We start from the raw sequence: 15,439 nt of genomic DNA on the forward strand, positions 1-15,439 counted from the left end.
GTCCAAAAACTACAGCTACCTACATTGGAAAAAGGGGTGTTTTCACTGGAAAAATGCGATGCATCCTTGTTGTGTTTTGGGCCGTTTCCTGTCGTGGGCGATAGGCTTACTCACACAAGTGAGGTACCATTTTTATCTAGAGACTTGGGAGAATTCCGGGTCGACGGACGTTTCTTGCTCCCTGCAGATTCCATAACTTTCCATCACAGAACTGTGAGGCAATGTGTCTTTTTAGTCAAAGTCTGAGGGTTGCAAGGGATTCTGGGTAAAAAAAACTGCTGAGACCCACACAAGTCAGCCAACTCTAGATTCCCCTAGGTGTCTAGTTTTAAAAAATGTACATATTTGCTAGATTTCCCTAGGTGACAGCTGAGCTAGGATCCAAAATCTACAGCTACCCACATTGGAAAAAAGGGCTTATTTTCAGTGAAAAAATGTGATGTGTCCATGTTGAGTTTTGGCCATTTTCTGTCATGGGCACTAGGCCTACCCACACAAGTGAGGTACCATTTTTAGGTCTCGTCTGAGACAGCGCATGCGCTGTCTCTTCGAGACATTTAGTAAGTGGCTTTTAAAAGTGCCACCAGAGGCTTTTGCTGGCCTCCAGCTTGCGTTCATGAGCACGTGCACAGCTGCCATCTGTGTTTTTATTACTGTAATCAGGCTCCTTTGCTTGCACCACCCCCTCCCTTTTCCCCCTCCCTCTTGGTCAGCTTCATTTGTGTCTTCTATCGCTGTGAATCATGCTCCACTGCTCGCACTCCCCCCTCCCTTCTTCCCCTCCCTCTTCGTCAGTTTCATTTGTGTCTTCTATCGCTGTGAATGCTCCTCTGCTCGCACTCCCCCCTCCCTTCTCCCCCTCCCTCTTCGGATATTCTGTCTGAACTCATTCTTCGCCCATACTAGATTTTAGGAAGATACTGGTTCCCACCCATTTATTTAATTGTTTTTTTCTGAATTTTGGAGGTTCTCGCATTTGGAAGTGGTTTAGAAACGGAGCTTCTTGAAATTAATTTCCTGCGTGAACTGTCACAACGTTAGGGCTCTAGAAGACACTGTAAAAGACCACAAGACCTCTAGCTCGTCCGTCTGCTCTGACGTAGCCTGTCTGCAGCTGGGTAGCTTATGACCCTCTTTCATAGAACACCCACTGAAAGGCTCTTAACAGGGAGGATTATACTTGGTGCTATTTTGACACTTTTTGCTAAATTGCTCTGTGTTCTGCTTAGAGTTCCCCCCTGGTTGTGTCCTCTCCTATTTTACTAGCAAGCTTGAATTCAAGTTTGTGAGCTGCTTCACCAAAAGTTTGCATGAAACTAAACAGACCTGATCTGTCAAAGCTGCCCTGGCAACAAGGTGTAAATATTCATGACGGAAATGCTCTTCAAAGGCCTGTTTAGTTTTGGGTGTCTCGCGGGGGTACCATGGCACAGCTCTTTGCTTGGGTACGGTATTCAGTGGAAGGCCATAGCTTCATTTATGGAGCATGGCCAGCTATATGCATACTACTCTGCAGCAGAAACCTGGAGTAAATCCGTAGCTGTCAGTGTGAGATCGCCACACACCTAAGGCACTCGTTTGGATTCTCGTGGACTTCAGTTACGGGAATTCTGCACCAGAAAATAATGACACTGGAGCAAGGTGGCATTATTTGAATGAAACATTAATGCACTATTCAGTTCCACGTTTCCGCACTGATTTTGGCAGTTTTCCCCCCACATCTCGCGCTGTTTTCTGCTGACATATTCAATTACGATTTACGTGGTGAAATGTGTCCGTAAAAAACCTTGGAATCCCGATTTGGGAAGAAACTCCCATTTCTACCCATCTTTCACCGGAGGGCCCCTTAAATTTGGATTCGGGGTAGACCACATCGTCCCTTGCACGAAGATAAGACGATTTTGGATTGAGGACTGTCACATTTATATGTGATACTTGCTGTTATATAGTGTTATACACCTGGAGCTTTGCTACAGTGGAAGTTATGCTGTTTGTAGCTTTATGTTAGATATGCCAGTAGCAGGTTCAAGTCTCGGCGTCGGCTCAACAACTTGTGATTCTAGGCAAATCACATAATCTCCCCGCAACTACCAACAAGCATTGGCATAGCCAATAGGTCTCGCCTTTGGGACCTTATGAGTGTTTAGCCATGCAACACTTGATGTTGCACCACGGATATTGTGCTGGATAACTAAACACTTATAAGGTCCCAAAGGCGAGACCTATTGGCTATGCCAAGGCTTGTTATCAGAAGGCTTGGGGGACTGCCTGGTGGAAGGAAATTTGTGGCTCCCTGCAGATTCCAGAACATTCCACCACAGAACTGTGAGGAAAATGTGTTTTTATTAATGCAAAGACTGCGGTTTGGAAGGGACTGGTTAGAACCACGCTAATCACTCCACCCTGGATACCCCTAGGTTTCAGGTTTTCAAAAATGTACAGGTTTGCTAGGTTTCCCTAGGTGCTGGCTGAGCTACGCACATCAGTAAAAAACCTATCAGTTTTAAGTGGAAAAATGCGATGCGTCCATGTTGCGTTTTGGCTGTTTACTGTAGCAGGCATAAGGCATATCCACAAAAGTGAGGTAACATTTTTATCGGAAGACTTGGGGAAACGCCAGAGGGATGGAAGATTGTGGCTTTGTGGCTCCCTACAGAACTTTCCTTCACAGACATGTGAGGACAATGTGTTTTTGTACTCAAAGTTTGAGGTTTGCAAGGGATCCTGGTAAAACAAAAACTGGTGAAAGCCACGGAAGTCAAGTCACCCTGAAAATCACTAGATGTCTAGTTTAAAACAATTTACAGGTTTGATGGTTTTCCCTATGTGCCTACTCAGGTAGTGTCCAAAATTTACAGCTCCACATTTGAAACAAAGGGTCAGTTTTCAGTGGAAAAATGCAATGCGTTTATGCTGTGACTTGGGCCGTTTCCTTTCGTGGGCACTAGGCCTAACCAAACAAGTGAAGTACCATTTTTATCAGGAGACTTGGGAGGATGCCAGGTGGATGGACGTTTGTGGCTCCCCACAGATTCCAGAACTTTACATCAGAGAAATGTTTGAAGGTTGCAAGGGATTCTGGGTAAATAAACCTGAGGAGAGCCATCCAAGTCACTGCCCCCTGGATATGCCTAGGTGTCTATTAGTCACAAATGTACAGGTTTGCTAGATTTCCCAAGGTGCCAGCAGAGCGAGGGTCCAAAATCTACAGCTACCCACATTGGAAAAAAGGATTAGTTTTTAGTGGAAAAACGCGATGCCTCCATGTTATGTTTTGGGCCATTTCCCCTCGTGGGCAGTAGGCTTACCCCCCCAAGTGAGGTACCATTTTCATCAGGAGACCGGGGGGAATGCCAGGTGGATGGAAGTTTGTGGCTCCCTGCAGATTCCAGTACTTATAAGAAAAGGAGTATACCGTTCCTATGGGAGGAGGAGGAAGAGGAGGCTGGGTTGGTCAACACCCCCACCCTAAAGTGGAGGCAGGGTGTCTCCCAATTTTGGAAATGGGGCCCTCACACACCCGGTTGGGTGTCATGCTTCATCATAGGGCTTGCTCCACATCAGGCCTGCGCTGCAATGTCTGATGGGCACCCTATGAGGGGCTCTTTGGCAGAGATCTTTTTCCCAAGCCGTTAGGTGAAGTGCGGGTGTGGGGCCTCGTAGTGTAGATGTGAACAAAGTGTGTGGTGTGTGGTGAGGTGGTGTGTGGAAGGATAAAATGAGGCTCAGTGGTGCTCCAAAACAAATTTAATCTGCAAGCCAACTGGTCTCAATTAAAAACATAGAGATTGTCACCGCTGATATAATGGTCAGAGGTGGCTAAATGTGCATGGTCAACATGTTTCTCGTCTGAAGTGTAGAAAACCACGTGGCGATTTGTCAGGACCAGGAATACTACACTATCTACACAGTGGTTGGCTACTCAAAAGTGAACCAAGCACTCTTAGACCTAGCATTGAGGTACCTTTTCAATTAAACTAGAATTGACCAACCCGATTAGAGTACTTGTCACACTCCCTAGACTTGCAGGCAGAGAAATGCACGTTACAAAAAGTTAACATCAGTTCGTCCTGAAGCTGATGCCAAGAACCTACCCCTTGCTCTGCCTGGTCGAAGGAGTCCAGAACTTAGGGATCACAGAAATTAGATGAAAATTAGTTTTTTTTAGCCTACGTTTGAGATTTGCAAGGAATTCTGGGTAAAAAAACCCGGTGTGACATTTTTATCAGAAGACTTGTGGGACCATAGAACACTAGAACATTTGTTATTACCAGTTGGATTTCACTGCATTTGTGCCTTTTAAATGTAATCCAGTGTCTAAGAAAGAAAATATTTTGAAAAATACACTCTAAATCATACGACAGAAGCCGTACCCACAAATTCAAAGGTGTACAAATAATTACTGCTCATAAACTCCATGTCTTGTGCTCATATCAGAAATACATAGGTTTTCTTGATACCCATTTTTCACTCTACTTAATTCACTATATAAATTGGTCTATACTTGGTACTCAATGAAAAAAATTGCAGATCAATTGCTGGTACCTTGGGTTTTTGGAGAAACTACAAACCTTATATATACACCCACAATCAGAATGGTCTAGCGGACGTAATGGTAAATTGGTTTTGTATATCAGCCATCGTGACAAAAAGTTAAAGATGAAAATGTTGTCACAAATGGCCATTTTTTCCAACTCAATTTCAACATTTCTTCCTTTCAACAGTCATTTTCCTTGAGGGATCTACACATATGACTCCTTGCTGATTTTGAAATTTTGCCTACTTTTCAGAAATCTATAGCTTTCCTTTAAGAAGGTAGAGAGCACAACAAAATAGGAAAAAAGGGCTAACGCTTTGAAAAATGCCAAACGTGGCACAAAATTTGGTTTTTTGATTCAGCTCTGTGAGTTCCTGATGGCTGTTATGATGGGGACTTTACTACAGCAAACTGTTTATTGATGCCATTTTAGGTCCCTTTCCACAGGAATTCACAAACCCTGGTACCTTTAGAATCCCCAGGATGTTGGAAAAAAGGACGCAAATTTGGTGTGGCTAACTTATGTTGAAATAAGTTATGGAGCCCTAAGCGTGAACTACTCCAAATAGCTAAAATAGGGCACAGCAGATAAGGGGTTACTCATCAAATAACTGTCATGAATTTTAATTGCATTCTTATGAAACAAATGGCACAGATTAGTATATCCGAAATTAGTTTTTCATTGAAAACAATGCAATAATACCATATGTTTTAAAGAACTAAAAAAACAGAAATGACAATAGTTCTTACCTGATAATGATGAATGGCTGTGATGGCTTGACAGTTGGTGTTGTCTTGAAGTATCCTGGGATTGCGATAGAGAAACTGGCGGAGGCTGGTTCATTAAGTTATTTGGAGGCTGAAAGTAACACCAAGGCGGCAAAAGTCAAAGCAGAGTTTATATCAATACTTTCCAAAAGACAATATCCAATACACCATGTTTTTGCCAGAAAAGGCTAACTGTTTCGTTTACACCCTGGGGGCAGTTCTGAGGTCTGCTAGAACGGTGGAGATCATGACCTTTCCAGCTCTGGCAGAGGATCATCTGCCATGTTTAGAGCTCTCTGCCTTCTTGGTGAGGGTTTCTATGCTGTGAAGAGAACCACATCAGCTCACTTCACAAGTTATTCACAAGTTATTCTTTCGTATACATGTATTTAGAGCCCGCTTGGCAAAGTCTTTCGTATAACATGTATTTAGAGCCCTCTTGGCAAAGTCTATTTATAAGAGAAAAACTCCCAATGCAGGAATTTGTTTTTTCTGAACAAAAAGTAAATCACCCCAACACGCCCCAAGCTTTTTCTCTGAGCATAGTGGCCGTTAGCAATTTACATGCCCATTTCTGCCAAGCAAACCATGCACGGAATGGCAGAAACTGGCATGGAATATGAGTGAAGGTCATCATGTTCTCAGTGATCCAGCAGCAATTTTGTGGATGTACTTCTGGATTGGGAAGGCTCCTAGAGGTTCCCACACTTCTGAACAGAGCGGGGAAAACACAAATGTCATGGAGTGAGAGGACCATACATCTTTAAAAAACAAAAACTTACTTCGACCAACCTTTAGTTCATAACAGCCAAGTCAATTATTATGTAAGGGTTATGCAAAAGTATAGATTAGTCCTAATATACAAGGTAAAGGCCAGTCTATGTACTTGTGTCTGGGATAAAACTGGAGTTGCTTTTCTATTATGTATAGGAGGTCTATTTTCTCCTGGGATGCAAATGTTTGGCAGCGAGCGACCTACAAGAAAGGAAACTTTCTTCTAGAGAAAACTCACTGATGTTGGGCACAGGTTGACTACAGAGAAAAGTATATCAATCTGCATCAGAGATAACTGGAGTGAGATTTATCCGGTAACCCAGCAGCTGAGGCGCAGATTAATGTTTTAAGTGAACAGAACTGCGCCAGCTGGTGTATTCTCTGTTATCTGAATTATTTGTTTATATCCAGACGAAGGCACCAGCATTTCCAAGAGCGCTAAAAACATGTTAACCAATGTCAAGAACATGAAGAGTGTAAGTCAATATCTGTCTGCTTTAAAAATGGCGAAGGCGGGCACTAATAAAATGTATTTTGCCCAACCCCATGCATTTTTTGTTTTACACCAGTGGATAAACCTAGACAAAGTAGGCACCACTAATGTCATAAATACGAGTCATTTATTTGTCGAGCCTGGGCAGCGCGTGCACTGCTCTGCGAGGCATGCTGTATTGAGGTAGGGACTTGAAGCTTCACCCACTCTACACCCACATTTTTCATTAGCTTTTGTCATTGTCCACTGTAAACTGTGGCTGTTCATTAATCAAAAGGCTAAGTAGTCCCTCCTTAGTACCACCTTGTCTCATTTTGTAACCTCCCAAGGCAACACCCCCTGTTACGTGTGTTGTTGATCAGTAGGCTTTAATTACAGCCTCCGAGCACTATTTCCTCAAATAGCTTTGTCCACACTCTCTCCTAACACTTTTTTTTATTTTCATAGCAAGGACACCGAATGCATTTGCAATGCAATAGGTCTCCCATTTGCAAGAGTTTAAGCTTACTGGCATTGTACATAACAATGCCTTTAATTTATCTATTTAAAAAACAACACATAAATAAAAGACATTGTCATTTACAATGCAAATCGCTCAAACTCTCATAAATGCGAGACCTATAGCATTGCAAATGCTTGTTCGCATTGCTAGATGGACAGCCCTGTGACGAACCATGCCACCTATGTGCAATGCCACCTAGACTGTGTCACAGTTTCCTGTGACTTCAATTATTAATCCTGCAAACATTTCTGTGACAGGACCATTCCTCCTTTCAGTGTGTATATCACTTTTTCAAAGCCATACAAAAACTACAGCTCATCTCAAATTACCATCCAATTTTTCTGACCCAATATCTTCCTCTTTATTTACAGAAATAGTGTCGTCGATGACCTTTTAGTCAATGCAGTTGGTCAACTCCTCCTTGAGAAAGGTATGGGTCCCAAGTGTGTTAAAACTTTATTTCAAACCCTTCTAATAAAAAGAAGAATCAGCCGCGGTAAGCATTTACAACTTCTGATCTGTGATGAACTTCGCATCCCTTCAAAGCTGTGTGGTGGCTCAGTTTGAAAGAATTATTATTAGACAACAATCTATTGCACATCCTTCAACCAAACTTCAGTACTAGATGTATAACTGGGGCCAGATTACTTAATGATGCTCCTCACAACATTGCTAAAGGTGAATGCTGATTACTTATCCTCCTAAACCTATCATCTAATTTTGATATGATCAATAACTTTGGTCTTGAAATGAATTTATCAACTGCAAAATCAGCAACAGTACATCATTTCTTGCTATACTCTATCTGCGCTTAAAGCTCTGAAGCACGTAGTGACTCAAGGATCCATTCTCTCTCCTACTCTCTTCAATCTTTACATTAATTTGGCTATCCACTCAAACACTCTCAACATTTCATACCACCTGTATGTTGCTAATACTCAGCTACACTTGAAAAGATTCCCCTCTCTAAACTTCTGGAGAACATCAAGGCTTAGATGGCCATAGATTATCTCAACTGGAATCTGGTTAAATCTGCTGATTCACATGTCAAGCTCACATGCATTCTGATTCATTATGTAAAGGAACACATCAATGACCAGGTTGAAATCGCCCAATATCAGCTCAGAATCTTCTGAGGTATCAAATTCTTCATGCTAGAATCATAATTCAGAATGAATTCTAGTTTAATTTCTTAGCCTTACTTTGGATGTACTATGATAGCCTTCATTTGGCAGGGGATAGTAAAACACACATTTTGCTTCTGAAGGCCGTTCTCAGTGCTTCTGAAAAACTAATGTCAGGAACAAAACATTATGATCACTTAACCCCTGTGCTCATAAATCTCTTTTGGCTGTCCATTGAAGCTGGAAGATTTTTCAAACTGGCTAGTGGATAAGCCCTCCGCTCAAGGACCCCAATTTACCTAGTATAAAAATTGACGATCTAAGGAGGCTTTAACTCCTAAGGAGATCCAAGTTTCCTCTTTTAGAAAGGTCAATCTACAAGAAGCAAAGAATGCTACCACGGTCCTTCACAGGGAATGCCTACAAGAATCAAAGAATGCTGCCACAGTCCTAACAGGGAATGCCTCCCAGATCTGAACTACTCGTTCTCACAGACTGTTAAAAAGATAAAGATGTGAAGCACCTACTGTTCCAACACCATTTCCGGCTCTAATCTTAAATCACAATCCAAATGCTCACAGTCACTGGATAATGTCATCAGTGATGTCATCAGAAAAGTCCCTGACCATGTCATGAGTGATGTAATATGTGAGGTCATAAGCAGTGAATTTCGTTGGCGCAAGTTATAGTTAGCTCTGCTAACTAGAACTGCGGAATTTCACTGGTTTTATACGAGTGAAACCTGAGCCTAACTATAACGTCGCTGTAACCTTTGGTTGTTTCAGTGAATTTCCAAGATTTTTATTCCATTTCCTAACTATAATGTCCCTGTAACCTTTGGCTTTTACAGTGTATTTCTAAGGTTTTTTAAATGCCAATTCCTCACTATAACGTCCCTGTAACCTTTGGTTTTAAATTTCTATGGTTTTTAAAGTAGTAATGGCGTTTACAGAGTGGTGGAGAAAGGGGGCAGGCATCTGGCCAGCTCTCAGGAATCCCAATGTGTAGGACCCACAGATAGTATCAGGTGGGCTTCTTAGCCACCAAGGTCCCTCAGCATCCAAGAGGACTTCATTCCTCACACTGATGGTTGGGGGTGAAGTCCCCTTGACTCAACAGGGTCTTTGGAGGCCAACAAGCTCTCCTGTTACCTCTAGTAAGGCCCACATAGCGGGATTGCTAAGAGGTCTTCGGAGGCCACGCTCACTTTCTCCACCACTCTGCAAACCCGTCTCCTGTCACATTGATGGTTGTGGGATGAAGTCCCCTTGCCTCCTGAGGGCCTCAGGACTAAAGTGGACTTCTTACCCCAACCAGTAGTGTAACAGGAGGCACGTTTGCAGAGTGGTCCCTCCTAGGGGAGGAGGGTACACAGTCCCCCTCCCCACACCACTATTAACCCCGGAGACTCCATCCCTCTGAGCCTTATGTTTTTAAAAAGGGGAGGGGAAGGCGCAGCCCTTTTCCCCAAACCACTATTAGGCCTGCGGACCCCAAAAATATATTATTGAGGGGGGACACGCAGCCCCCTGCCAAGCCTTTAGCTGACCCTGCGACCCCATCCCCCTGTCCAAAACAATTTATATTAGGGAAGGGGGCATATGGCCACCCTCCCCAAGCTCAAATGGTCTCCAGGGACCCATCCCGCGGGCTATAGTAATTGAGGGAAGAGCGTAAGGCCTTCTTCACTGAGCCTTAAGAGGCCCCGGGCACCATCCCCTGGGGCTGAAAAATATAATTTAGGGGAGGTGGCAAAATAATGTACAAATAAAAACTCCAACTATTACATTGTTATTTTTTTGTAAGATGGGATCTCGCGGGAATCTCGTAAGTCTCTCAAACCCACCCGTCCAATATATACAAATATTTTTTAGCTTTATGCCTCCAAAACTACTGAACGGATTTACACCAAATCACAACAAGCAATGGCATAGTCAATAGGTCTCGCCTTTGGGACCTTATAAGTGTTTAGCCATGCAACATTTGATGTAGTTGCACCAAGGATATTGTGCTGCAAAACTAAATACTTATAAGGTCCCAAAGGCGAGACCTATTGGCTATGCCAATGCTTGTTTTATCTCCTCCGGCAACATCTGGCCAGAGGATGTGGTGTATCAAATTACCGGACATTGCAGGATAGCAAGACCGCTAACCTGCTACAGTAAGCAGAGCTTGTTGGTAAGGCCGCTTCCTGAACAGATGAGCATCAGGTAAGACACAGGGACGGGGATCTTTTTATTAATTTATTTAGTATTGTAGTATTGAATTAGTATCTGTGATTTAATGACCTCTGACAGCTTTTTGAATGTTACACTTAGAAAGTGCAATGTCAGAAGCATGTAACCTTACCACGGCATATAATTGTGCCTTTAAGTGCTGACATAATCAATTTGAACAGATGAGGGGCTGGTGCGATGAAGAGGGACAGGAGAGTGATCGGGGCAAAGAGGAGGGACGGAGAGAGTGACTGGTGCAATGGGAGGGACGGAAAGTTGGGCCGTGCAATGGGGGGTGGGACTGAGCAACGTGGAGGGATGGGGAGAGGGACCGAGGGGTCAGGTATAGAATAGGCCCATTGGAGCACAGGGAATGGATACGAGAGACACAGCGGGCTGGAGTGAGAGGATGTAGAGAGTCAGAGATGGGCTTGAGAGATTCAGAGAGAGGCTGGAGAGACACAGAGGGGCCGGAGAGATATGTGGGTGGGGGGAGGGGGGAGGGGGGAGAAAGACACAAGGGAACTGAAGACAGAGAGACTAGAGAGAGAAAGTGGGGCCAGGGAGGGACAGGGTGCTGGAGAGAGAGGGGCGAGAGAGTGAGAGAGAGAGGGGCCGAAGAGAGACACAGAGGGGCTGATTAGAGAGTTAGGCCGGAGAGAATAAGGGTGAAACCATGATAGGTCTCGAAAGTGTAATTTGTGATTCCAAGTGCTGGTGAAAGGTGATGGACAACCCTCAGCTGCAGCCGGCAGCTAAGTTAGAACTGAAAGCAGATTGCGATGCGTCAGGTTCATGTGATGATGTGGACAGATGCTTTCTGAGTCCCAGGGTGGCGACGCCATAGATCCTTGTAAGTATGAGTCCAGATCCGTGGACATTCCAAGCGCACCCTTCTGCAGCCTTTCGGCATGAATGATTTTCATGCAGCGGCTCTTACTAATGCAGAACGAATACTGGCCCTTCTGAGGAACAGATACATTGCCTGTCTGCGGTGAGCCTGTGTAGGGGAATACCTGCAGATTATAGATCGGCGGGGTGTGGGTGCTCTGTAGACACCATTCTAACAGGCATACACTCACCCACAGACACCCCACACTCCTCACTGGGCCTTGCCACAGAACATTGAGAGACCTAATTTACCAGTTTTACAATCACTTGTGTTCATGTTTAAAACCCCTCTTGCCTGCCATTTTGTAATGCCTGCTTCTTGTCCCTTAAAATCGAGCAAAGTTCAGGTGTATCCAATTTACCACATGGTGTTTTCAAGAGTGCTCCACCACCTCAGAGCCCGTCGCAGTTGAACCAGTTCCGCTGCACTTTACACATGCCGGGCATAGTTGCAATGAGTTGGGAAAGATAAAACCAGCACAAGCGCACGCCTCGCGCGGCAGCAGGGATGAGGGGGCCTACGCGATTCCCTTGCGGAAGCGAGCAGCAAGGCGCGATGATTGCGACCATATGGCGCCACCATATGGCGCTGCTCACTCCCGCAAGGGAATCTCCAGACGTGCATGCGTTGCCATTGGAAGCAATGCAACGCGTGCACGTTTTTGCCCTCAAAGCTGTGCGACGGCTAAAGGTCTTTCTTATGCAGCGCATGCGCGCTGTGTAGGCGAGACCTAAAAAGCTCACCTTAAAGGACCAAGATTTAGCCTCCTGCCTAATTTGGTGTAAGTCTGCTCATTAGTTTTTGTGATGTCGCTTTCCAAAAAAGTCCATGGAAAATGCATGAGGATTTTTGTTCTGGGACCCCCCTTTTTTCTCGGCACCCGCTCAAAGGATCACCCCAAAACTCCAGGCAGGGTTGAGGTGGGTGAACTTTTTTGTAAAGTTTTGTGTAAATTCGTCAAACCACGCCAAAGTTATTAGCAAACCAAAAAGCTCTTGGTATATGGAAGAGCAGATCTAACTATAACTACCCAGTGGCGACTGCCACTGGGTAATCTCTGGATATATATATAAATGTACTGACAGTTCTTCATCAGAGTTCAAACTATATAGGGATTTGGTATTAAGATGAATTTTGAGGCAAGATTCTTTTCTTCTCAACTTGAGAAGTTTGTCTCCACCCCTGGGACCCACCTCAATACCATAAAAGCTAACAAGACCACGGTTACTGAAATTAAACTTTTCAATGTCTTGCCACTAGATAATGTTTATCGTGATTATCTAGTGCACGCATATGTTCCAGCACTCTCTTAAAACACTGGGTGAATTGTACTGCCTGTGTGTGTATATTATGTGTGTATATATGTATATAAGGCAGTGAGCAGCGTGACAGGTTGCTTGCCTGCGGGGGTTGGTTCCCCAAGGGGGGGTTGAATGCGGACAACCCCATTCTGCACATGGTGGGGGTGCTTGCCTGCATGTGGTTGGCTGCAGGCCCTGTGGCTAACCCCTGGCAAGGAAGCACGGCCGACGGCCATGCTTAGCAGGGGTTTGCTTCACATATGGTGATAAAATATTAATTTTTGTTAAATATACAGTACCGTTTTATATATATGCATACATATGTTACCGTCATAATACAGTATTAGTCAATATTCTTGATATGACATATGACATTTTGGCATCATTTAATGTAACAACATACATCCGGGCGGTCACTACAAGGAATCCTACAGTGATTGTCTCTGTTGTGGGTCCTACTGCATGAATTGCCAAAATCATTAGTAGCACTGGACTGTTTTCATCGATCAAAATAAGCTGTCATTAGAGAAAACGTTGGAGACCCCGGCCTAGATGCATAGCTTACATGCAGCACACGAGTATAACTACTTCAGTGTTGGAATAGAGAGATGACCGGATTTACAGCCTGGATTTTTACATTTATTCAGGACTGGAAGCCATTGTAGTTTCTGCAGCACTGTTCTTATATGTTTAAAAGTGTGTGTGGGGAAGAAAGGGAGATAGAAAAATTGAGAAGAGATGGGCGTGTAGAGCCCTTCTGAAAGCTAGCATGTTTGATAAAAGTCAGTTTTAATCTATGAGCAGATGTCAGGTACATGGTGCAAAACATGCCTTGGTGCCAGTTCTTCTCAGACACTGGGATGAACAAAAACGCTTCACAAGAAGCAGCTTGGTGGCAGAAAATATAGTTGTTGCTACAAAGGTGTAAGACTTCCTGTCACATTAAATCCTACTCTCTACAAAAAACATGCAGGCATCTCCCTATACATTTAATATACACAGTCAGCTATGCCATTTCCAATGCCATCTGTGATGTAAAAGGAAATGTCAAGGAATCTTATCTGAAAATTAGGTCCAAAACCAGAGCACTATAGCCATGCTTGGGTCTAAAACCACAGCACAAGAGTCATTTTTTCTTCACAGTATTAAGAACCCCAGGCTCACTAGCTCGATTACTTTCACCTTAGCATGTCGTGACAGGTTTAACAATATTTTAGAAATACAAATCTTCAAATAATGTGTGAAAAAAATAAAAAATATGTTTAATGTTAAGTGTTTTTTTTGGAGCACTCCTACAACCAACTTCCATGGGTTTTATAACTCTACTGTCAAAGAACAATGGAATCACAGAGAAACCAAAATAAAACAGTCAGGTCTGTTTGAAACTTTAGGACATTTATTGTACAGACAGGGGGGCTTGGCATTTCAGAGGAAGGATGTAGCACTCAGATGACTTCTCCCCCTTTTGTCTGGTTGATGAAACAAGGGTATAGGAAGCGGCCGATCAGGAGGACCTGAACCTTCATTTTGGTTTTAAAACGTTCTGTGAACGACGCATAGGCCTTGAAATGTATTTGGTGTTGAAGCAGAAGAAAGTACTAATGCAACAAGCCTGTTGAAACATAACCACACTTTTCCGAAAGGGTTGTGGAGTCAGAGCATGTGGAAAACAGCATACATGGGAAAACTCAAGTATAAAGTGCCCACAGTTGCCGCCTAAGGAGGCAAAAATATCAACTCAGTGACCTCATAAGAAAAAAGACAAAAAGGGGAGTGTTTCCATTAGAACTACCTAAGATGGGAAAAGCTGCGGTCGACCACAGACTCAACCTGAGGGCCCAAAGTAATTTAAGGAATAACAGGAATCCTCAATTTTTAAATGCTGTGAATGGTTTTGGACATTGGCCAATTTGTTCTTATGAGGGAAAGTATACTGAACATGGTCTGCATACACAAAGACACATGCCTATTGAAGAAAAGGGCAGGTAAAAAGGTGAGCGGCACAGGTGATATAGCAAGCCTCCTGGTGTCCAGCATTTGAATGGTCCAAAGGATAACTCCAAATGCAACTTGTAACAGCTTGGGAATGGCCTTTCGAAATTAGGCCATCCACTTCCCTCTTCCCCAATGTTTGCTTGCTCCTCCTCCTGTTATGAAAAATAGGGCTTTGACATGGCCAGCGCTGGAGGGGTCATAGTGGTTTTTTCCTAGGCATTGGCAAAGCGATAGCTCTTGCACATGTGAGATCTATTGGTTTTGTCAATGGTTTTCTTTTACCATGGTGGACAGCACTGACGGTGTGGCCAGCGTTGACTGCATCACAACATTACATTCAGCCAACAAAAAAAAAAAACACTGACAAGGCCAACAGATCTGCCACACGCGAGACATATTGGCAATGTTTGGTACGTTTTGAGCTTGCCTCTTGAGTAATCAAAGGCAGATGATTACGGGGTTTTTTCCCTAGAGAAAGGTTTAATTTCTCTAACTTTTCCTTGATATGTTACCATTTTCCTCAGCTTTCTGACTGCACTATTGCCAAATTAGCGCAATGTTGACTAAACGTGCTGTCCATTTTTTTCCATGAGTTTTGTCTTTTTAAATTCGTCCATAGTGCCAGTACAATTTTCCATGTCCACCTCCTTGGCCTATCGATAAAAAAATTAACACTTGGGGATAATGGTTGCTTTCACTAGAATGGCTTCTTATAAAACACCAATGTCAAAGAGCAGCATGTGAGGAATTGTGAGCTAAAGGCCAGAGCTCCTGATTTTGTAGTAGGGGAACCAGGCTTAAGTTCTGGCTCAACATAGTGTGATTTTCAGCCAATTC

General features: G+C 43.6%; 1 protein-coding gene across 6 annotated transcripts in view; it reads right to left on the reverse strand.

Annotated features, from left to right (window-relative positions):
• The window catches only part of BICRAL (BICRA like chromatin remodeling complex associated protein), an 834,654-nt gene that overhangs the window by 417,476 nt on the left and 401,739 nt on the right, over positions 1-15,439 (reverse strand). For all 6 annotated transcript variants that reach the window (XM_085612825.1, XM_085612820.1, XM_085612819.1 and 3 more), the window contains one exon: positions 5,288-5,396. In XM_085612825.1, coding sequence (XP_085468951.1) covers positions 5,288-5,396 — 109 coding nt within the window. The remainder of the gene's footprint in view (positions 1-5,287; positions 5,397-15,439) is intronic.

This window comes from Triturus cristatus, chromosome 6 (assembly GCF_964204655.1).
Source record: "Triturus cristatus chromosome 6, aTriCri1.1, whole genome shotgun sequence".
In the NCBI taxonomy this organism is placed as follows: Eukaryota; Metazoa; Chordata; class Amphibia; order Caudata; family Salamandridae; genus Triturus; species Triturus cristatus.